The sequence below is a fragment of the Vespa velutina genome, chromosome 5, assembly GCF_912470025.1.
Source record: "Vespa velutina chromosome 5, iVesVel2.1, whole genome shotgun sequence".
NCBI classification, from domain to species: domain Eukaryota; kingdom Metazoa; phylum Arthropoda; class Insecta; order Hymenoptera; family Vespidae; genus Vespa; species Vespa velutina.
The window spans coordinates 993,063-1,016,138 of NC_062192.1; the positions used below are offsets into that span (position 1 = coordinate 993,063).

Genomic DNA, 23,076 nt, shown 5'->3' on the forward strand with positions numbered 1-23,076 from the left:
AATACACGAAGAATTTGCAGATACGAAAGAAAAAAGTAAAACAAAACGAAAGATCAAAAAAAAAAAAAAAAAAAAAAAAAAAAACAAAGAAAAGACTACGGAGAAAAATCAATATAAATATTTATTACACGAAGAGTATTATAAAATTTTTTCTAGAAACAAAATAAATTTATTATGATACACTATATTACGACGTTTGTAGCAACGAACATATTCTTTTTAATTGGCTCAAGACTAAAGCATTTATATAACAAAGTCTTTCGTATTTATCGCGTTTCAGGGAACGCATATAAATAAATCCACCCAGGGGGTGGGGAGGGAGGGGGGAAGAAATCTACATCGCTTGAATCAATGGGCATTTGTATTTATGATAATCTTTCATAAATTTTTTTGTTTTGTTTCCCATTGTAGTTTCTTTTTCTTTTTTTTGTCTTCCGAAAGAAATTATGTTCAAAGCTAAGTAAATCTCATTTGATAATATGTAAAACGTACTTTTCTACATAAAAGGGGTACATTCTGGAGAACCAGTAGTGGGCATGTCTGGGGATTGCAACGCCTCGATCATACCCCCTCGGTTTTTTCCATCCTCCCCTCTTTTTCGTTCCTTTTCCCTTTTCCCCATAGCTCTCCCATACAGTTGACTAATTCACGACAAAAGGATCGAGCGTCGTAAACCGAGCCTTCGGCAGGCCCTCCAAAAGCCCACCACTCGGTTCTTCTTCAAAGCGTGTCTCTCTCTTTCTCTCTCTCTCTGCCAATCATCTCTCTTTCTTCCACCCTTCTCTGGTGCGGTCCATCCAAGGGTACGACCCAATCCCAAGCAAGAGGGTGGGAACTTTTGATGGTATATAATCTTTCTCCTGAGAACGAATGAAACAGTTAAGTACGAATATTCGTTGTGAACATTTTATTTAAGAAAGAATATATTTAAATCGATAAAGAAATATCATAGATCAGCCAGATTAAGTGTCAGTTATTTTTTATCGTCGTTTCATTAAAGGGATATAGAAGAAAAATCGTGGAAAAAAAAGAAAACAAAGAAGAAAAAAATCAGGGATCAAAATCTTGTAATAATTTGTAATAGTTAAAAACACATATACACACACACACACACACATATATATATATATATATTCCCGTGATATTTCTTAAAATTTAAACCAAGATGGCTGAGAATTTTTTCCGTCCTTGGACGAACGAAAGAACGAAGAACATAGCGGAAAACAATGCAGAGGAAGAGGACTGCGATAGCATCGTATCACTATCGATAGAAGATATTAATGAATCGCCATATGAGGGTAACGATGAAAGAAGAAGTAACGAGTCGTTATCCTCAAATGTAGAAAATGTCGTTGAAGAAGGAAGCTTGGATCCTGGAGAGAAAAATTCAAATGAATTCTTGTCCAGGGATAACGCACGTCCTAATGCGGATCAATTTACAAATGTTACTTCTATCGGCATGATAAATTTTCCACCTAAAAGCACTGCAAATTTCTTGTCATATTGCCAATTAGATTATCTACGTAACATGAACTTATATCAACCATCGGAAATGTTTACGATACAGAACATGAATGGTACATGCTGGCCATCATCGAGCTTCCTTAACCTTAATGGATTTACCGATCCATGCTGTACCGCCATACCACCGGGAATTCATCATTATGATACACCAACAAGTTATACCACATCCATTGAAAAAGCCGCCGAGTTGGTCAATTTACAAGATGTTGCGGCTAAACAAATAAAAAAATTTCGACCGAAGAAATTTCGCTGCGAGTATTGCGATGTGGCCTTCAGTAATAATGGTCAACTTAAAGGACACATTAGAATACATACAGGTAAAATCATTATTAGGATAGGCCGTATACGATACAATCGTTTTGTCGTTAAATTCTCGTACAAAGTTTCTCATCAGTTTTATTACTGTTATTATCTTGTTATTTTTTTTTCTTTTTTTTTCTTTTATGATAGCTAATCATTTATAACACGTTAAAAATTAAATTATGATATCTTCTTGTTACAGGTGAAAGACCATATAAATGTGATTCCGATGGGTGTAACAAAAGCTTTACACGAAACGAAGAGTTGACTCGACATAAAAGAATCCATACCGGATTAAGGCCTCATATATGTATGCTTTGTGCAAAACGTTTTGGGAGGAAAGATCATTTAAAAAAACATACGAGGACGCATGAAAATCGTGATCCATATCACGTAACTGCATCCTCTTTAGATATATTTTCATCTGGTATAGCTTTTCCGTCGTATCTCTATCGAAAATGAAAAAAACACAGATCGATTTGAAAGATCTTACAAGCCAACAAGCAAGCAAGTAAGTAAATGAATGAAACTTTGATCAAAGAAATTTTGTTAAGATTATTGCGATGTGACATTAACTGATAATTCTCAAGGACACATCACAAGAATGCATATAGGTAAAATTATTATTACTAGCGTGTGTACAATACGATCGTTTTAATGAATGTAATATAATGTTTTTTGTTTATAGTCGGAAGATTATATAAAATGTAATTCTGAGGAATCTGGCAAAAATTTTACACGAAATGAGAAATGAGAACCTAAAAACGTATTCATACAGGATAAATATATTACGTCATCATTTTCTTTAGATAATCTTCCCTTTAGAATAATTCTGAAGGGAAGGTCATCTAAAAAAAAAAAAAAAAAAGAAAAGCATACAAGGAGTATTCTTAAGAATCAAGAGAGTTGACTCCAATATCCACGGTAATAGTATAAACATTTTGTTGTATGATTATTATTAATTATCATACAAAAAAATGTTTACTCTTTGTACTAATCGTCTAGTCTTCCATATAACAATTTTTAATAATAATTTATTTTCATAGAACGTATATATATATTTATTTATTATAGATGCTGCATAGAAAATGCAATGAATTAGGCTACATACATAAATACGTGCCCAATATCGATCAATCGAATTCATTTTTCCGTCTGTGCCTACAATCTCTAAATATATATTTTAGATTAGATTTTGAGACGAGATTTTAATCAAAACGTTTGTGAAATTTTTTAATTTCTTACGACAGAAATATTCGATATATAAAAAACAAAAAAAAGAAGAAGGAAAAAGAAAAAGAAAAAAGATCAAATCAAATCAAATCAAATCAAATCAAATCAAATCAAATTAAATCAATAAAATCAAATTTGAGATCATATAAAATTAATTGAATTCGAAGATCTAATCAAGATTAACTGTTATAATGTTATAGAAATTTTTACAAGTGGTAAGTCTAAATTCTTTAATCCAATGTCTTAAAAAATTACACAAACTTTTTGATCACATTTCGTATAATATATAGCTTGTATATATAGATATATTTTATATTTAAATATATTTAATATATATTTAATATATACATATATATATGTATATATATATATTTATATTTAATATATATAGATATATTTTATATACATTTTACATTTGTTACTAACGTTTTGATACTAATGTCAAGTTTTCAAACCAAATCACAAATAAATAATATTTCTTCCAAGACCTTCTTGTAAATATCCAATAATAAATATATGCGATATATATCTGTATATAATATAATAACACGGCGTGTAAGCAATTTATTTTTTTTTTTTTTAGAATTTTTATATTTACATTATAATGTATTATATGAAACTTGTTGATAGAAACGTATCTTGCTATAATATATTTTATATACCAAACAAGAATAATAGTCTCGATGTTAATATCTTGTAATTTTATTTTTTAAAAGGGATTAAGATATTAAGAGAGAAATATATTAAGACTGTTAATTGATTATTGTTAATAATAAATAATAAATTGTTATGTTTTATTATAAAGAAAACTTTCTTTCTTTTGTCCTTCTTGTTTTTCCCTTGCACAAAATAAAAAAGGAAACAAAGAAAAAAATAAATATAAATATATATATAAAAAGATAAATATGAAAAAACCAAAAGAAAATATGTAAATAAATAAAATCGATTGTAGAGATAAATAGATATAATGCAAAAATAAATAAATAAATAAATAAGTAAATAAAAAATAGATAAAAAATGTTGGCAAATTTTGTCAACCATTTTTCTTTTGGATCGAATCAAGCATGGCGTCCTAAATAAAGCAACTCGGTTGAAGTGGTTGAAGCACAACCCCTCTCTACTTCGTTGAAGTTACTATCGAGGGTGACGCTATATATGAAGGGGGGAGGAGAAGCCAGTAGGGATGGTGGTTGTGCCCTTTTGCACTTCTGAACGATCGCCTTACCACAAGCAAGCCTATATAACCATCCCTTTCTCTTTCGTTTTTTTCTTCATTACAATACGTTTTTATAGGGTGACTCGTGTGGTCGGTTATACGAGTGTTATGGATAGGAGTAAGGGATGGAAAAATACGAAGGGCGATGTCTACGACGAGAAAGGGATAAAAAGACCGAAGGAGCAATTAATTTCTCTGTTGGAGTCAAAATTGAATCCCTTTTTTGATAGATAAATCGATAAAAGATATTATTTATTTTCGATTTATAAACGAATTCGCAGGAAATCATTAATGAAAAGTATAATTCATTTATTTTTTTATTTTTTTTTTTTTTTTTATTTTTTTATATTAAACTTCATTAACTCAAATCATAAAATATATAATACATATGTAATATAAGTTCCTCAACTTTTCTTTTTTTTCAACAAAATCGCGATCAAATTTAATATCTCCTTTTGAGATAGCACAAAAAACTGTTCTATCGTGGAAAATAAATAAATAAATAAATAAATAAATAAGTAAATACGTCGCGAATTGGAGAAATGGAACGGATGTTTCAATTATTGTTGTTGGCGTTGTATGGCGTGTGCGAGGAGAAATTAAGGGGAAAAAAAAAATCTAAGAAGTCGCGTGATCGTGTTAGAACTAAATGCGTTAGATTCTCACACACTTGGAGATTTACAAGCACGGTAGCCAGCGAAGAGCGAGGAGGACCGAAGAGATAGCATCCCTGCTGAGATATTCGTTCAAGCTCGTTGACACCCCCCTACCGTTCTGCAGAAATATGACAGCGAGCCCTCCTAACTTTCTTTCTTCGTTTTACTCTCTCTCTCTCTCTCTCTCTCTCTCTCTCTCTCTCTCTCTCTGCCGTTCCCGGTCGTTGGTTTAGGGTGAAAACCTTTCCCTTTTCTCACTCTATCTCTCTTTGTCGGTTGCAGCTTCTTTATCTCTCCCTCTTTCTCTCTCTCTCTCTGTCTCTGTCTGTCTCTGTCTCCGTCTATCTTGCTTTCATTCATTTCCTATCCTTTTCTATTCTATACTGATCCATCTGTTCTTCTCTATTCTGCCTATAGAATCGACGATATTACACGAGGGTTAAGGTTTAAACTTATCCACCGAAGCTAAATGATAGCTTAAATACACCAAGGATTACATAGATCTGCCTTAATCTTAAGAGATTAAGACGATGTACTACTTAGCTTGAGAAGTTTACAATATCATAATAAGAGGATTTCGAAGGCGTTAGTTTCCTACTTTGACATGAGATATATATATTATTTTATAGTTCAATTCAAGCGTTCTAGTTATTTATATTATATATATATATATATATATATATATATATGTCTGTAATTTTATTAAAAATAATTAATAATTAATAATTAAAAAATAAATGAAAAAAAAATTATTAATATTAAATGCCACGAAAAGTCATAATATTATACCAGGTAGATCTGAACAAGTGTGAGGTCTTATAGATTCACAAAAAAAAAAAAATAAAAAAAAAACCCCGTAAGATTATGAGAATTAAAACAAATAAATCGAATCGATTTATTACATAAATTAGAGATTAAAATAGAAATTTATAAAATGATAAAGATACGCGAGTGAAAAATTTCTCTTTGAATTATTATTTAATTCATTAAAATTTGTACTGTCGTAAATGCGATATATGCGATGTAAATGTTCGATTGGAAGTTTCTCTAAGATAAACTATGATTGTAATTAACGATCGTATTTGTTCTTCTTCTTCTTCTTCTTAAAAAATAAAGAATCATTTATAATTGACGAATGATGAAAAAAAAAAAAAAGTATTATAAGAATAACCAGAATTAGCATGATACCGAAAATTTATCGCCGATCGTAAAAGTAATCTGGTAAAAAGGTAAAAAGTTTTAACGATTGAAAGAAATCGTTTATATTCTTAAATAGTTGTCTAAATCGTGTCGAAGCGATGGGACCTACTTCCTTGGATATATTTTGCGAAAATATATCTCATCCCTTCAGGTGTGTGCAACACCCGCGGTGCGTTGACTTCCTGATGTATGATCCTCTCTCTCTCTTTCTCTGTATCAACACCTCCTCTCCCTGTCTCTCCACCTATCCCTCATTCTTTCTATATAAAGTATATACGAGAAATATCCTGGTGTGCACTCCAGGGCGTTAGATGTGTCACATTTGCTTTGAAAAACGACGATGAAATAGAAAAAGAAGGAGAAAGAGGAAGAAAAAGAGGAGGAAGAAGAACAGAGATATATTCTTTCGCGAAGAGTTCAATCCCATGGATTGAAGGAGGAAGAGAAGGAGAAAGAAGAAAAAGTTTTCCTTCTTCTGCCTATTAGAATGCTAAACGATTTTTAAACTTTGTTAGAAAAGGACAGTGGTAACGTCCTATCGAATAATATGTCGGAATAGGCAACACAATAATGACGCAGGGAAACATTTCATGATATACAGGACCACCCGTTGTGATTCCTGGTGAGGTGGAGGATTTAGGTCACTGTTGCATCCAGGTTTACTGGAACTGCATCACGTCCTTCTTTGATCGAACAACTTCTTTTTATGTCGTTTCATCGTTAGATCTGAATTCCTAATATTTAGACTGACGGACGGAAATGGACGGGTCGTTAAAACGTTAAAAGGCGACGAAATTCGATACAACGATGTACTTCTTCTTTTATATTTTCTTTTACGATAAAGGAGAACCAAATATCATTCTTCTTTGTAAATGATTAAAGGACTCGTAACATTGAATATAAATATTGCGTAACGATCGAATCGATTTTTCTCTTTCTTTTTCTTTTATTTTTTCTATGATAATTTTTCTTTTTTTTTTTTTTTCCCCCTCGCTACGGCAGATAATTATTTTAGTTACTTAATTGCTTGCCTTTCCCAGGATACGAATGTACGTATTACGTTAGTTTTATTTCATCCATTAAATCGCAAAAAAATCATTGATTCAAATTACAAAATATGACAATAGAAATGATTGATCGGAATCGTTCACAAAATTGTTTTCATTCCATGTAAATTACTGAAATTAATCGAAGTATGGCTATTTTAAAATATGCTCGATGATAAGAATTAAAATAAAAAGAGATGTTTTTAATTGATGATCATTGTTTCGTTATTATTTTGATAAATCAGATACATAGATTAAATAGATACAATTAGAAGGCTTATAAAAGCTGAAATGTTCTTAAGAAATGTTTATTATTATATCGATACTATTCGTTTTTCTCGCACAAAGAAAATATTTGCGAATTCGTTTTATCTTAAAACGAATAAAGTTGAATTTTCGTTTACTTCTTTTCATAAATTGGTTCATTTCCAATATTTCCGGCGGGTCCGTAATTACATACAAGGTAATGATGGTGCCAGCCATTTTCAATATATTTTATATTTCCACAACCAATTTCCTTAGTTTTAGCCCAAACCATTTGAGTGTAATGGCCGACATCATTTAGTTTGCTAAACATTTACATTTCATGTTATTATAATAATAATAATAATAATAATAATAATAATAATAATAATAATAATAATAAAAATAATAATAAAAATATTATTAATAAAATGAAATCTATCTTTTGACTTACTTCTTTGATGATCCGTATTGATAATCTTTCACTTCATCTGACCACATCTTGACCATATTAGATACCGGCTCGAATGAAGCGGCTGTGGTACTCTGTTCGGCTATATTTTGTCCGACTAAATATTTTGCTAAAGATTTCATTTTTAACAATATTATTGCCTAATTATTAATATTAATAGATCGATAATTAATATTTATACTTTTTTATTTAACCTACCTGTATTCCTACAATTGTCATGGCCATATTTACATTGACTAGCCCATACTTGGGCGATTTGAGCTAATTCATCATTCCATACCTATACGATCAAAAATATTTTTCTTTTTTTTTTTTCTATAATCTTTACCTTATAAAACATTTTCTTTTTTTTTTTTTTTTTTTTTTTTTTTAATTACCAAAGTGTTCATACTCTTCGCTGGGGGCTGCGGTCCAGGATTACCTCTGGTCTCCAAGCCCCGTGCAACCTTTTGTCTAAATTCATTGTGCTGCTTTAGGATTTCTAATTTCTCTGCTTTCGTTAGACCACTGGCTTTCACTACGCTTCTACCGCAATTCGGTTTTGTCGACTATGAATAATTTTCGATTAACAATTATTATTCGTAACACACGACAATCGAATTACACGCTAGAGATGAAATCATTGAATGATTCGTTAACGCGGCTTTAAAAAAAAAAAAAAAGAAAAAAAAAATAAAACACAAAGAAACAAAAGAACAAAAAAAAAAAGATTTCCAATTGCAATTAGGCACATACTCATAATCGATTATATTCATTATTACGAGTGATAACTATTTCAAAAATTATTTATTACATCTGCAATGTAATTTTTCAAAGAAACAACTCTTATCGCGCTTGTTAAGAGAAAACTATAAGCGAGACGGCTAGATATAGGTGCATATGATTTGTTCTCTCCATTGTCGCGACTGAAAAAATATTCTTATCAAGAAAAAAAAAAAAAGAAAAAAAACAGAAACAAATATTTAGTCACGTAAGTACGTACGTGCTTAAAAAAATATTTTGAAAAAGAAAAAAAAAGATCTTCGTTTCATTCTCACGATTAAATAATCGTATACAAAGTGAAGATTGTATTGTACAATTTTAATATAAATTATAATACGTAGATATAGATTTAAAAATAAAATGCGATGTGATTATTGTTTTAATGAGAAATAAATTAATAATTAGGAAGATATAATAATCTTACAGTTCCATATTTGCAGAGAGTATGGATACCTGATCGACACTTAATTTTACAATAATTATTCGCCTCACTGAACGATAAATTAATTATCGTGGTAATAAGGATGAGATAAACGAACCCGCTGATTTTCATTGTGATTCAAATAATTCAAATTGAAGAACTCTATCGAAGTTTTCTTCTGAACTCATAGAAAAGAACGTACCGCTCGACTATTTATACTAGTTCGAAGTGTTATCAGGTAGACCACGTTATGGTCACGAATAAATTTTATGTTTATCTTTTCCGCATTGACTTACACCTTTTTTTTTTCTTGATTTCGATATTCTTATCTCTTATATTGTATATTATAATATATTTTTCTTTAATAAATATTTTATATGAATATTACTTTTTTAGTTGTCATTCCTTTTATTTCTTTTTCTTTTTTTTTTTTTTTTTCTTTCCTTTTTCTCTTTTTTTTTTTTATTTTTTTTATTTTTTTATTTCTTTTTTTGTCGAGAATCAATTCAATTTCATGCACAATTTTATATTAATTTCATAATTTATATAGATTTGTCCTTGGGATAAATCATTTATGTATCGTCTTCTAAGTGATAAAGTAGCACCATTTTTATCAATAAAAAGAATATAAAAATAAAAGATAAGTAGAAAAATAATACGTACACTGTTATCATAGTAGGATTAGATTCAAGATTCATTTTTCTATATGAAAATTTAACAAAATATAATAACTTGATTCAATTCCAATGGGAATTTTAATCCTTGATCAGACATCAATTATCGTTTACGTAGGACATATTATATGCAATTATTAAATCTATCGAAAGGAAGATAATGGCAAACTATTGTATAACTATACGAAGGACATTTGTATAGATTTATACATTCTCAGGGCCAATTGTAAAAGTTATATATTGAAATCGAATATGGTCAAAGGAAAAAAATTATATGCGTATATTTTATTTTATTCTTTTCATGTTTCTGAATCCTATTAAAAAATATAATTATTTAATAATTATCAACACAAAGGACATTAGAAAAAAAAAAAAAATTATGGAGCATATAATTGATATTTCAAATAATTATTTCTTATCGTGAAGCATATTCTTTACCTATAATTTCCATAAGTTATGAGAACATGACGTCTGTCATTTTTCTAAAAAAGGTTATTCATTAATTTTATTAGATATTCGATAAATAACACGTATAGGAGAGATAGTTTACATAATGTCACAGATATACATATACATATATATGTATTCGATTTTTAATAGGACTATTAAAACATATCAAATATTTAATAAATACATAAAAAGCCTTGTTAGAAATTCATCTGTATCGATTGACAAACGTGTATCATTTTCAAGAATCATGCAATTCCACATTTTTTTTCCTTTGTTTTTATCTGTTTCCTTAAAAAAAAAAAAAAAAAAAAATAAAATAAAAATATATATAAATATTTTTATGGAGGACGTATTACATGGACAATTAGCTACGCCTTGGAGAAACGGCAATGATTAGGTATCAGTTAAAAATGTAACATTAGAGAGGAATAATGGTTAAGCAAATATATAAGGAAGTAAGTAATTAACAAGTCGTAATAAATATTATTATCTTGTTGTGCAATTCCTTAATTAGTTATATTTAAAAAAAAAATTCTTACGTTATCAGAAAAATTCATTTTTGACCTTTCATCATCCCTTATTATTTTTTTTACTTTCTATTCTTAATCCTTTGTATTATAATTTTTCATCATAAAAGGAACGATTTTTAAAATAGAAAATAAAAGATGATTGTAAAAATTCTTCAAATTTTTTAATATTATTCTATATTTCTGATAAGAATGCGACTTTGAAAAATTACATTTTTCTAAAGGTTTAAAAGTTATGACCAGTCAAACTGAAAATGAAGAAAGAGAGAGTAGAAGGTAGAAAGAGAGAGAGAGAGAGAGAGAGAGAGAGAGAGAGAGAGAGAGAGAGAGAGAGAATCGGGAGTGTCAAGCCCCATCTACGACAATCGTAATTCTCTTTGACAACAAGTTGATCTCCTCTTTTTTGTTACCTTAAGAAATCGTTTTTCTTATAACTTTTCTTCCCTCTTCCTCCTCCTCCTCCTCCTCCTCCTTCCCCTCCTTCTTCTTCTTCTTCTTCTTCTTTTTTTTCCTTCTATTTCATTTTCTTTTTTTCATCCTCCGAATTCAGTGCTCCCAAAAAATTGGGTTCTTTAGTGGGCGGGTGGCTATTCTAGTCAACGAGAAGAATGAATGGAATCGAAGAAGTCCATTCAAGGAAGCACCTGACTTCTGATCTTCAATCGTGAGAATATCTTTTCGTGAATGTGATATTTTTTTCAATATATACACATACATGCATACGTATGAAAAATTCTTTATTATAGAATATTCAATTCGAGAGCATCGATCAATTTTCTTGCTTCCTATCGTAATATTAACAAATAATAAAGATTGCGAATTATGAAAGGATGAAAATTAATATTACGTATGAAAGAAAATATACTTATATATATGTAAATATATATTTTTTCTTTTTCATAAATTCATTTACTTCCAAGTAAAATGTGTACAATAGTTTGTAGTCAAAAAAAAAAAAAAAGAAGGAAAAAAAAAAAGAAAGAAGACGGTTCTTACACCTGTAAAGCCATGATTCTTTTCGATTTCGAACAAAATGTATCTGATGTCCGGGACAAATCGAAAAGGTTAATAATAAAAGGTGGAAACGCGTAATCGGAATTCTTGCATGATCCGGAAATTTGATTTTCCGAGATTAGATTTTGGAATTAGTAACGGTGTAGCGCCCAAGCAAAAGAAAAACGATCTCGTGGGAAGAAAATTGGAGCGGATCATCCGCTTCATTGAACGATCAAAAGGAAACAGCTGTTGTGTAGTTATGATAGAAAAAGAAAAAGAAAAAGAAAAAGAAAAAGAAAAAAAAAACGAAACAAAAGGGAAAAAGTTAGCGTAAAAAGATTTTCGAAAAGTTTTTCATAGAAAGGATAACTTCAAATGAAATCTCATTTCTTTTTCTTTTTCTCCTTCTTCTTCTTCTTCTTCTTTTTTTCTTCTTTAGTATCCTTTTTCCCTTTAACCATCGTAGTTCTGTCCGTTTGTTCAGGATGAATTTTTGATTGTACATGGGGACATTTTATTGATTCTTTTCGCGTCAACCATGGTCTCGGAGTTCGAAATTCGAGATCGAATTTGTGTTTGCCATCATTATCTTTGGATTGTTTTCGAATTCTAAAAACAAATATATTTGGATTTTCTTCTAAATCAATTTGCTTGGATATTTTCATTTTCTCCTTTTTCTCTCTTTTATCCTTATCCTTTTCTTCCTGAGAAATTTCTGGTAATTTCTCTTTTATCCCAGGATGGGGATACAACATTATAGTACGTCCTCCTTTACCTTTATATACATATATATAAATTTTGAATGTAGAAAGAAAAAAAAATATATATATACATATATGATCTTTCTTATAAATCTTTTCTAATCGAATTAACTCGAAGAATAAATCTTACCATCCTGATCGCAGCTCTGTTTAATCATTGAATTTTGTCCAGTACACTTGTATCCCTGTTTACATAAATCCTGCATTTGATAAATAATATCATTTCGATATTTCGATGATAACGAAGTATCTAATACGGTGGAAGACGTTGGTAAAATCCTTCCAGGTCCATCTGGACAATCGCAAGGTGGTTCGTATTCGTCTTCAATTAATTCCTTTTGCATTCTAATAATCATACGATTGTTATTAATTATCGCTTCGATTTCTTTATAAGGAAGTCCTTTCTTAGCTATCTTTGAAATTATTTCAGTTTTTTCCTTCGTAGGATTACAGTCTTCCTCTTTAATATCTTTCGATCCACAATTACAATCTTTTATATTGTCAGAAAGTATCGGTGGTTCAGAAGAACACGTGCAATCGTATATTTTGTCGAAATTTTGACAAGAAGATATTACACTTCGACAAGTTGGCGAATGATGGCTATGTGGATATGTTATTTATATATTATTATATTAAAATTATATTACATACAGAAATATCTTTGTTAGCGTAACAAAATATAATTATCTACAAGATCAGAAAATTTTCACATGCACATGCACATATACCTTAACAATTTGCAACAGGAGGTATTTGGGCAAGAAGGAGGTGGAGCAGTTTGACATCGTACCACAGTGTATTTTGATAGTTGGCTCTGTTGAGTTAGTTGAGTTTGTTTTGGTAAAAATGATTTAGAACAATTTGGATGTAGATGAGTGATTTTAGGTGGCATACAACCACAATCGTAAGTAGCGGCGATCATGTTGTCCTTTTTAAATTTGAAAACCGAACCATAGTGAATTTGTTTCTGTATATATATATATATATATATATATGTATATTATTAATTTACATGATGGTACATTTTGCTAAAATTTTTTTTTTCTTTTTATATATTATTCCAAATAATCGAATTCATAGCCGAAAAAAGGGGATGTTTGAAAGGTTTTTTTCACGGTGTGAATATGTTTATTAAATTTAGAAAGGTGAGAAGATAGTGATATATATGTATATATACATGTATAATAAATCGATTGTAAAATAATTTTTAACCTCTAAAATGGCTATCATTGTTAAAAATAATTATTAGATATTGATTTATTATATCAAAATTTTACAAGTTATAATAGAAAAATGCAAACAATTTGTAAACCAGGTAGGATCTTAATGTATGATATGATCAATGATAAAAAAAAAAAATTATTGTTCGATTAAAATTATTATTATTAAATAACATTATACGTATGTATAAGATCCTTGCTGTTGTCCACCAATACTCGTTCCAACATGTCCACCACCTTGTTCATCGACAACAAAAATCAAAGATCCTTGTTCAAAGTATTACGAACAAATTGGTGCGGAAATGATAGGTAATCAATTGATCATACGTATGGAAAAAGATAAATCGAAATCCAAAAAAAGATTAGATCAATGGGATCCACCGTGCGATTGCGACGTTATCGAGATACAAAGGCCGACGAGTAAATCAGGACCTAAAGTTTTGAATGCTAGCAATAATAATCGAGTTTTGTTTCGTGTACAATCGAAAAGTCATATAAATAAGGAAGACCCAATAAATAATTCTCAAGCTATATCTTACGAGGTTTGTTATATATCATTGTTAGTATGTATATATATATATATCGATATATTATTATATTATATAGTAATTGCATTATATATCAATAACCTAAAAAAAAAAAAAAAGAAGAAAAAAAAAAAAAAGGAAAAATTGAGACATTAAATAATATTATCATTTTCATCATAGATGTAAATATATGTTTAAAAAATTATTACAAATTATTGAGATTTATTATAATCGTATGTATACGTAAACTAATTGTCTGTAATAACGTGAGAAAATTAAGACATTAAATAATATTATCATTTTTAATGATCCTATCTTACAAGTTTTTTTTTTTTTTTTATATGTATAAAAATTGAATACGTATAAAAAATATTATTGATAATTATTGAGACAATTAATGATTAAATTAAATCGCATTTCCGTATATTTCATAATATTCATACAGATTGGTTCGTGCAAAGGCGATAAAAATATTAACGACGAATGTCGAACTTTCACATTTTATCCTTCATACGGTACTCCTGGATCGCAGGAAGTACATACCGATCAAATTACAGACGGCAATGAAAATGTTTGTTTGTTGAAAATCAAAAAGAAACCGGATAAAATGGAGAAATTTAAAAGAAACATCGAATTGGAACTTAGAACACCAAGACCACCTACGCCACCCATCCCTTCTATCATAAAAGCAAAACGACCATCAAAGGGTAAAGCAAAGACGAAGAAAAAGAAAAGCAAAAAAAAGAAAAGTAAAAAGTAATACATTTTCAAGATGAATACGTCACGATCTACGTCAAAATTAGTTTTATATATTTACATATTTTTAATTGATTTAATTTTTAATTTGTATTATATCGATGAAAAAATTTATCCTATAATATAATCATATATCTTATCTCGATTCAAAATCTATATAAAATCAAATATGAATTTAATCTATCTACGAATTTCAATCTGAATTTCAATCTAAATTTTAATTTGAATTTTTTATCTGAATCAAATATGAAATATTTCTCTCTCCCCCCCCTCTCTCTCTCTCACTCCCCTTCCCACTCTTTCTCTCTCTGTAAATATGATATATTAATTTCAATAACTTAATATAATAATATAATCTGATATTCAAAGAAAATCAATAAAAAAAAATTTCTTAAAACTCTCACAAATTGTTTATTGAATCATTGATGAAACGTAGTAAAAAAAAAAAAAAAAAAAAGAAGAAAAAGGAAGAATACAATTTTTGGTATGAATGAATTAATGGTGAACGAGTAACATAGTTCAGAAGTTATTTCACCATGAACACCAATACCAAGATGAAATAGGAACAGGCGTGAATATTCTTATAAAAGTGCACGAGTCAGCACATTTTACATATATCATACATATTTTCGTTCATTCATGGTAAGAAAATTTCTATTATCCAGAACGAATCGTTTCGTTACGGTGAAACATTTTTTTCCTTTACTTTTACCGCTTTTACAGGTATTTTTTCACGAAGGTATTTCAACGACCTAACTTCTCAATAGTTCTTTGGTAAATAACGACTACGTTAAGATGACAATTCATAATGATTGATGATCGCAAGATCTCTTTCTCTTTCTCTCTCTCTCTCTCTCTCTCTCTTGAGGTTTTCTGTTGTACTTAAAATCAACATCATAATTACCGTTTAACATTTTCCCAGGTTTATAGATATTATAAACCCTTATACGATTTTGAAAGTAAAAACAAAATTTGATTTTCTATTTGATTTACACAAATACTTTTTCTTATTTCTTTTTAAATATCCAAAGGAGAAAGTCAACTAATTCTTTCGTCGACTAAGATAAATCCATATCAATTTTTCCATTTGAAAATAATTATAAATTTTGTACCTTTTATTCATTTGTTCATACATTTTTCAAATTTTCGTTGAACACGTGCTCTTTGTGATGAAGAAGAAAAAAAAAAAGAAAAAAAAAAAAGAAAAAAAAAAAGAAAGAAGAAGAGGAAGAAAGAGAGAAAAAAAAAAGAAGAAATATAAAAAAAGAATTTTATTCGGAAAAAGACTCGTCGTCTTCTTCAGGATTATTAGAAAATCGAATGAATGAAAGGAAGAAATAGTGGGAGGGAGGGAGGTAGGGAGATAGGGAGAGAGGCTGGATAAAAGAAGAAGAATAGCGTAGAGTGAATGCATAGAGGAGAGTTCATAAAGGTATAGTTTGGCACGGTGTGTGGTCGCTTAAAGAGGTCGACAATAATACATAATAGAATCTAATAAATTAGGAAGCTACGCGGAATAGTTACATTCTCGATTCACGAGAAATACTATGACAAGTATGATCGTAACTGTTGGTGCTTGAAAATCTTCACATCGGCTTTTCAATTTTGGAAGTTCAAAACCGCGAACAATGCGTTTGTGGTTGAAACTTGAATGGAACGACAAGTGACCGCAATATTCTAACACGCGGGACATGTTCTCGAAAAGTTTCTTCGAGTAAGAAGACGTCTTTGGACATTTTAAAAGAAGAATCGCCATAACTCAGCGACAAATCTTTAAATTCTCCATTTGGGATGGGGTTTCAGATTGAGAAAGAAGAGAGGCGGTGGGAGGGACGAGGATAGAATAGAAAGTTGAGAGAGAGAGAGAGAGAGAGAGAGAGAGGAAAATCATTCGAACGCAAAAATTATCTATCTATTTATCTGTCGTTAATATGTATAAGATATATTTTTCTAAAGATTTCTTTCATTCGTACTTATTCGTCGTTAAAATCATTATCTCGTTTATGATCTATGAATATTATCGATCCGTGAAATTTTTCGTTTCGAAAGAAAAGAAGAAAAGAAAAAAAAAAATTAATAAAATATATTCGACTTTGATTATCTTAATTTTTTACAAATGTCATATTTACAATGAATTTTACAAAAATACCTCTCGTAACTCGTTTATCGGATATTAATTAATAAAAATCGAATTGCATTTTTTTTTTATATTAATTTGTAAAATAATATATAACAAGAATAAAATATATATCTATACATACATACGTACATATATATATATATATATATATATGTATATATGATTTCTCAGAGATCAGAATTTGATCGTTTAAGGATTCAAATGGTTATACAAAATTTATGTGGAAATCTGGTAGGGTGTTCTCATTAATAACGTTAATGACTTGGCAGGGTAACGAATGGAACAAATAAATCGATAGATAGATACACGCAGCAGGTGGTAACATTTTCCTAGAGGGTGGTCTTCCACATTTTGATTGTGCCAAAGGAAAACGGTGGCTATTGAAAACCGCAAGAGATGATGCTGCTCGGCCATTCGTTGGATCTAACGTCGACGAAATCATTCGTAATATCATCATTATATAATCCGCAGACATATATATATATATATATATATAATATATAATATGTATATATAGAATATATACATAAGAAAATGTCGTTGGTCGTAACCAACCGCAACGTTGCGGTTACCGTCGCTTTGTAACGTTGTCCTTCAGAATCTCTACGTAATTATAATACGTTGGTAAACCCTAAAGGACCCCAACCGAGAAGCTTTACTTGTCCTATCCAGGCACTTTGATCATCGAATTTATTCCCCTGTCAGCACAAATACCATTTATGGTGATACGAATATTTCCCTCTCTCTCTCTCTCTCTCTCTCTCTCTCTCTCTCTCTCTCTCTCTCTTTCTATCTATCTGCCTATCTATCTTTGAATACTTCCTAAACAAATTTATTACCTCCCGTCGTTCTCTTTTACGTTTTCTCTTTTTCATCACTTGCCAAATACCACCTTGTAGATTTCTACACACATACACACACATATGTTGATATACGTATGCGTATATATATTAAAACTCAGCAATGACCTATAATGTGATATTCAAGAAATTTAACTTAACATATTTGTTAAATAAGAAAAATAATTTCAAGACGAACATTATATCGAACGAGTTCGAATCAATGGATCATACCAATGAGATATTTCAAACAATTGATTTTAAATGTCATGAAGGAAAAAGTGTAAGTGTAAAATTAAATAATAAATGAGCCATCGTGTACTCTTTCTTTTCTTTTCTTTTTTTTTTTTTTTTTGTTCTCCATTTTTCATTCTTATCTTTTTTCCTTCAAAATTTACAAATTGATATGTTAGACATTACACGTTGTTATCTCACTTTATCGTGAAGTTATTGATGTTTCTATATATGTATACACACACACACACACATATATATATATATGTATAATTTTTATATTTGTTATCTCTTATCTAACAAGTGAATGTGCACGTTTTTGTCATACGTGACATCCGGGTAAATAATTATCTCCAAATTCGTGCGAACGTCGTATACGTTTTATAAGTATACCTTTATATACAACTATACATAATCGATTAATGTTCTCTCCTAATTTTTCCCTTCTTCTTTTGGAAAAAAAATAAATATAAATAACACAATTTATCATGTTGGAGCCGTTGATAGTATTGACAGTTTTAAATTGTTTATTTATGTTCAGCTCGACCGTGACCACGTGCGCATTATGGTAATAAATTAATAACATTATTACATTCTTTCTTAAAAAAAAAAAAAAAAAAAAAAAAAAAAAAAAAAAAAAAAAAAAAAAAAAGAAAGAAAAAAGAAAGAAAGAAAGAAAGAAAGAAAGAAAAAAAAGAAAAAAAGAAAAAGAAATACTTATGGATAGAATAAAAATTCATATAATAGGTGGCAATATCGACGTCATCGTTGTTACGATGTCAGAAAGGTTCCATCATCTCGGCGAACTTGTAGATCTCACATAAGAAAATCCAACAGCTGTACGAGTTGTCACGTTTCCAAGAAAATTGTCCAATCAAAGGTAGACGATAGAAATCACGTTTTTGACAGCGGTAGATCTTTTATGAATGCCGATGAACAATACAAGAAAAAAATTTTGGACGAAAGCAAACCTGCAAGCAAGCTTAGATATTTGTCCGATTATAAAAAGCATAAAGACGAAAGAAGGATACATCCTTTTACGTAATTATATTAATAAAAATTTATTAATTGGCGATAATTGATATTATTATAACATCGTCGTTAATATATGAATATGACCGATTTTTTTTTCTTTTTCTTTTTTTTTTTTTTTTTTTTTTTTTTTTTTAGCGAACCATCAATCAAGAAAAAAGATTCGGCGATTAGAAAACAAATTTCTGAGGTATCTGATACGACCAACGATACTAAATCGACCGTGATAATGGAATTCTCAACGGTACAAAAGATCGTTCAACTCGTTGACAACAATGGCGACATATCTATGGCAAAAGTAACAGTTATACCGGCGCGTGATATCATCGAGAAGAACAAAAAATTTGATTTAGATGTTGGAAATAAATTTGAGGATGACATTAGGACAGTCGAAAAGATTTCACGTTCTACGGTACATTAGAAATGATATCTACGTATACATATATATTATAAAAATTATATATCAAATTATATATATTATATACAGCGACGAATTTTTTGTTTTACATGTGACCTTCTTTACGATTACATGAAATTTTTTGTCAACGAGTAACACCGAGAAAAGAAAATGATAAAAAGGAATAAATAAATAAATAAATAAATGAATAAAAATAATAATAAAAAGAAGACTTTCCTTGTCTTTCGTTCAACATTTTTGACGGATTCAGAAATTCTTTTTCTTTCTTTCTTTTTCTTTTTTTCTTCTTCCTTTTCTCACAGATCTCATTTTCATTCGTATGCCGTAAGAATCAATCGTACGTAAGATGATCTTCCGTTAAAAAGTTTTTAAATTTTGTACCGATATTCTTGACCTTTCTTTCCCTTTTGAAACAAGAAACATTCGCTGGAATCTTGTCGTAACGAGATCGTTTTGAACTTTGGATAACTGATACATATGTGAAAGATAAAAGAGTAATTATAAAGGTATGGAATTTTTTTTCGAATTGTCCATTGTCATTATTATATACGTACCAAGTCGATAATACAAAATACCAGATACACGCTATGCAAGCAGTGTTGCAAATGGTAATGAGATCTACCATATCGTTCAATTTAATTATTTCCTATGCATCCTTTTTATAATTCCTTTTAAACACTCCACCTCCCACTCACCTCTCTCTCTCTCTCTCTCTCTCTCTCTCTCTTTCTCTCTCTTTCCAATATCGTCACATTAATAATCTTCTTCCGTCGATGATACAACAACACACCTTTCACACATATTTTAGATTCCGATCGTAGAAACGAATTCGTTATGAACGATTAAATTTCTCGCGTTAATCGCAAGAGGGCTAGAAAGAAGAGAGAGAGAGAGAGAGAGAGAGAGAGAGAGAGAGAGAGAAAAAAAAAGAAACAAAAAGAAAGAAAAAGAAAAAAAAAGACATTCTCGTAAATCAAAAAGATTCCAAAATGGAAACGAAATTCTTTGTAACTTAGCAAACGTAGACGCAACATCGGTTGCGTTAAACAAACAATCGGATCGTTTGTTTAACAAATAATAACGATCCTCTCTCGAGATGCTGGAGATCTTTGCACTTTGTAGTTGTGCCTGTCTTGCTTGTCTCTGGTGTGCCATCGCTCTTGAACTGTAAGCTTAACCTTGTTAATCAATGTTTAAATCTAATTAAACTTGTATACGTTAGTAGGTAAAATAAAGTAATATTTATTTATTTAATTACGTACGATATATACGATAATCGAATGAATCGAGAATGAAACGTTAATTAATAATAATTATCAAATGGATGTATTAATTTTTCCTTTCTCACCCCCATTGATTAGAACCAAAGATAAATATTCTCGTAAAAAATTTGATGAACTATTTGGTACGAATTGTATACAATGTAGCAAAGATCGTGGACCTATCAATACGATACAATGCAACAATAATCACGTTTTACGAAAGCCTTCTAACGTGGACGCATGTGTAATACAGTAAGGAATTATTTCAAATGATCATGAAATCATTCGTCCGATGATAGATGATATGTAATGCCTTTTATTATCAACAAAAGCTCCACCAAGCGTCATAAAAATAAATCACAAGAAAAAAAAGAAGTAACGCATCGTATGGATGTCAAAAGAAAAATTAGAAAGAAATTAATCAATTCTCATCGTTTGGCATCGAATTCGTAAGTTTGTTTCTCTTTTTTCTTCTCTTCTTTTTTTTTTTTTTTTCGTTTTGAGGAGAAAGAAAAAATTAGAAGAAAAAGAACAGAAAAAATTGCATTCGCAAAATTTGACTCTTTAATGTGATTTTTTTTTCCTTTTGCTTCCTCATTCACAAAGGAAACCCGTGAAACCGAATTTGTTGAATTCCGTGTCATTTCCGTATTTACATACAAATAATAATGGATATGTAATAAATGGGTATGTAATATTAGAATAATACCGATGTGTGCGTTTCTTTTTTCCTTTTCTTATTTTTCTTCCTTTGAAAATAATCTTATAATTATTATTCCAGGATGCCAATTCTACCATGCAAGGTTTGTTGTCGTGTAAAAAATCGGTGTGAGTGTGCGAAAACTAAGTAAGTTATTTTTACGTTCGTAAAGAAAAGATACATACATATATATATATATATATACATACATCTCTGTATCTGTGCATGCATGTGCACGTATGTGTGCGTATGCGTGTGTCGATTATTTAATATATTACATATGGATATATATATTTTTTTTTTCTTTTAAAAATTTGAAGTCGTTTTTCTTCTCTATTTTTTTTTTCTTTTTTTTTTTTTCCTTTTTTAGTGAAAATGTACCTACATTTGACGTGACCATCCATAATTGTTCCTGTCCAAATTTGAATTGTCAAGGACAACAACAACAACATTATAATGGATCACCCATACGATTATCTTACTATTCGATGACCTTCGATCCGTGTCAACAAATGCCAATATCTAATATAAATAATATACCACACATATCTAATATACCGAAAGTATTTAAAAATAATATACCTAACATACCTAACATATCTAATATACCTAATATACCTAATATACCTAATATACCTAATATGACTAACATATCTAATGTGCCTAATATTTGGAAGGATTACACGCAATATTACAAACAAATACCAGCTAATTTCAAGAGAAAACGATATTTTCCGAGGAAACTAAAGGGACGACGAAATTATTTGTAATAATAGATAATAATATATATTTTATGTAGTGTCATTGATATATCTCTTTGTGTCCTTTCATTTCTTTTTTCTTATTTTTTTTTTTTCAAGTCAACGAATGCAATGACGAAGTTTCCCTTGACCAGGATTCATGTAACTACATACATACATACACACATACACACATACATAAAAACATATATACATATATAAATATATATATATATATATATATATATATATATTTACGTACATGTATTTCTTTTGATTTTAACAAACGTATAAATTAATAGCTGTAATTACATATGCTTGAAAGATAAAGATTATAGATCGCAACATCAAAATTTACCGAACGATTTAAGACATTAATTACGTATTACAATATAATCGTACAAATGTATGGTATAATACATGTATGGTACCACCAACTAGTATAACCCACGCAAATTAGTTAATTAATCACGTTGTCTAAGAATTAAAATTACCATTGGAATCTATTTGAAATTCTAAGCCAATAGAAAGATACGTATATAACTTATTGATTTAGGTAATACTCATTTAAAAAGGAGAAGGTTACTGTTAGATCACTTTCCCCCTATAACTTCAATGTCTACGTGCGTTTTCTTCAATTTCTTCAATCTACTTTGTTCTTTTTATCTCTCTCTATCTCTCTCTAAAATAAGTTAAAAATTTAGTTTATTGCTAGAATAATATGTCT

General features: G+C 29.5%; 5 protein-coding genes across 7 annotated transcripts; 4 read left to right on the top strand and 1 right to left on the bottom strand.

Moving 5' to 3' along the window:
* Window positions 1-1,079: 1,079 nt before the first annotated feature.
* LOC124949118 (zinc finger protein 184-like) lies at window positions 1,080-3,172 on the top strand. 3 transcript variants are annotated; one of them, XR_007100972.1, is made up of 4 exons: window positions 1,080-1,841; window positions 2,027-2,335; window positions 2,513-2,748; window positions 2,899-3,172. XR_007100972.1 is itself a non-coding variant. In XM_047493732.1 (4 exons), exons 1-3 carry the CDS (start codon window positions 1,166-1,168, stop codon window positions 2,284-2,286), a joined length of 813 nt encoding a protein of 270 aa, XP_047349688.1. In that variant the 5' UTR covers window positions 1,080-1,165; the 3' UTR covers window positions 2,287-2,335; window positions 2,513-3,172. The 3 variants fall into 3 exon arrangements, 2 of the variants coding, with proteins under 2 accessions (XP_047349688.1, XP_047349687.1); XM_047493732.1 differs by having other exon boundaries at window positions 1,080-1,444; window positions 1,568-1,841; window positions 2,513-3,172; XM_047493731.1 differs by having other exon boundaries at window positions 2,513-3,172.
* A 4,203-nt stretch (window positions 3,173-7,375) lies between these two features.
* LOC124949284 (venom allergen 5) lies at window positions 7,376-9,280 on the bottom strand. The gene is made up of 5 exons (XM_047494092.1): window positions 9,077-9,280; window positions 8,268-8,438; window positions 8,089-8,170; window positions 7,873-7,999; window positions 7,376-7,744 (listed from the first exon to the last, which is right to left on the bottom strand). Exons 1-5 carry the CDS (start codon window positions 9,203-9,205, stop codon window positions 7,576-7,578), a joined length of 678 nt encoding a protein of 225 aa, XP_047350048.1. The 5' UTR covers window positions 9,206-9,280; the 3' UTR covers window positions 7,376-7,575.
* Window positions 9,281-13,774: 4,494 nt separating this feature from the next.
* LOC124949378 lies at window positions 13,775-14,988 on the top strand. The gene is made up of 3 exons (XM_047494371.1): window positions 13,775-13,796; window positions 13,894-14,243; window positions 14,674-14,988. The coding sequence occupies exons 1-3, from the start codon at window positions 13,775-13,777 to the stop codon at window positions 14,986-14,988; spliced, it is 687 nt and encodes a 228-aa protein (XP_047350327.1).
* Window positions 14,989-18,602: 3,614 nt separating this feature from the next.
* LOC124949147 lies at window positions 18,603-19,783 on the top strand. The gene is made up of 3 exons (XM_047493787.1): window positions 18,603-18,765; window positions 18,945-19,238; window positions 19,368-19,783. The coding sequence occupies exons 1-3, from the start codon at window positions 18,686-18,688 to the stop codon at window positions 19,648-19,650; spliced, it is 657 nt and encodes a 218-aa protein (XP_047349743.1). The 5' UTR covers window positions 18,603-18,685; the 3' UTR covers window positions 19,651-19,783.
* A 1,011-nt stretch (window positions 19,784-20,794) lies between these two features.
* On the top strand, window positions 20,795-22,428 carry LOC124949178. Its single transcript, XM_047493842.1, has 5 exons — window positions 20,795-20,814; window positions 21,009-21,358; window positions 21,516-21,596; window positions 21,691-21,756; window positions 21,980-22,428. Exons 2-5 carry the CDS (start codon window positions 21,219-21,221, stop codon window positions 22,377-22,379), a joined length of 687 nt encoding a protein of 228 aa, XP_047349798.1. The 5' UTR covers window positions 20,795-20,814; window positions 21,009-21,218; the 3' UTR covers window positions 22,380-22,428.
* The last annotated feature ends 648 nt before the right edge of the window (window positions 22,429-23,076 follow it).

What these genes read in the sequence shown, in the direction of transcription:
- LOC124949118 (XM_047493731.1), top strand. Translation starts at nt 1,166, where the DNA reads ATGGCTGAGAATTTTTTCCGTCCTTGGACGAACGAAAGAACGAAGAAC. An exon ending in ACACATTAGAATACATACAG is followed by an intron (nt 1,842 to 2,026) that starts GTAAAATCATTA and finishes TTCTTGTTACAG; the next exon opens with GTGAAAGACCATATAAATGT.
- LOC124949284 (XM_047494092.1), bottom strand. Translation starts at nt 9,205, where the DNA reads ATGAAAATCAGCGGGTTCGTTTATCTCATCCTTATTACCACGATAATT. An exon ending in TGACAATTGTAGGAATACAG is followed by an intron (nt 8,000 to 8,088) that starts GTAGGTTAAATA and finishes TGAAATCTTTAG; the next exon opens with CAAAATATTTAGTCGGACAA. An exon ending in CAATACGGATCATCAAAGAA is followed by an intron (nt 7,745 to 7,872) that starts GTAAGTCAAAAG and finishes GTAAATGTTTAG; the next exon opens with CAAACTAAATGATGTCGGCC.
- LOC124949378 (XM_047494371.1), top strand. Translation starts at nt 13,775, where the DNA reads ATGCAAACAATTTGTAAACCAG. An exon ending in GCAAACAATTTGTAAACCAG is followed by an intron (nt 13,797 to 13,893) that starts GTAGGATCTTAA and finishes CGTATGTATAAG; the next exon opens with ATCCTTGCTGTTGTCCACCA. An exon ending in CTCAAGCTATATCTTACGAG is followed by an intron (nt 14,244 to 14,673) that starts GTTTGTTATATA and finishes ATATTCATACAG; the next exon opens with ATTGGTTCGTGCAAAGGCGA.
- LOC124949147 (XM_047493787.1), top strand. Translation starts at nt 18,686, where the DNA reads ATGTTGGAGCCGTTGATAGTATTGACAGTTTTAAATTGTTTATTTATG. An exon ending in GTGACCACGTGCGCATTATG is followed by an intron (nt 18,766 to 18,944) that starts GTAATAAATTAA and finishes TTCATATAATAG; the next exon opens with GTGGCAATATCGACGTCATC. An exon ending in AGAAGGATACATCCTTTTAC is followed by an intron (nt 19,239 to 19,367) that starts GTAATTATATTA and finishes TTTTTTTTTTAG; the next exon opens with CGAACCATCAATCAAGAAAA.
- LOC124949178 (XM_047493842.1), top strand. Translation starts at nt 21,219, where the DNA reads ATGCCTTTTATTATCAACAAAAGCTCCACCAAGCGTCATAAAAATAAA. An exon ending in CATCGTTTGGCATCGAATTC is followed by an intron (nt 21,359 to 21,515) that starts GTAAGTTTGTTT and finishes TCATTCACAAAG; the next exon opens with GAAACCCGTGAAACCGAATT. An exon ending in TGTGAGTGTGCGAAAACTAA is followed by an intron (nt 21,757 to 21,979) that starts GTAAGTTATTTT and finishes TTCCTTTTTTAG; the next exon opens with TGAAAATGTACCTACATTTG.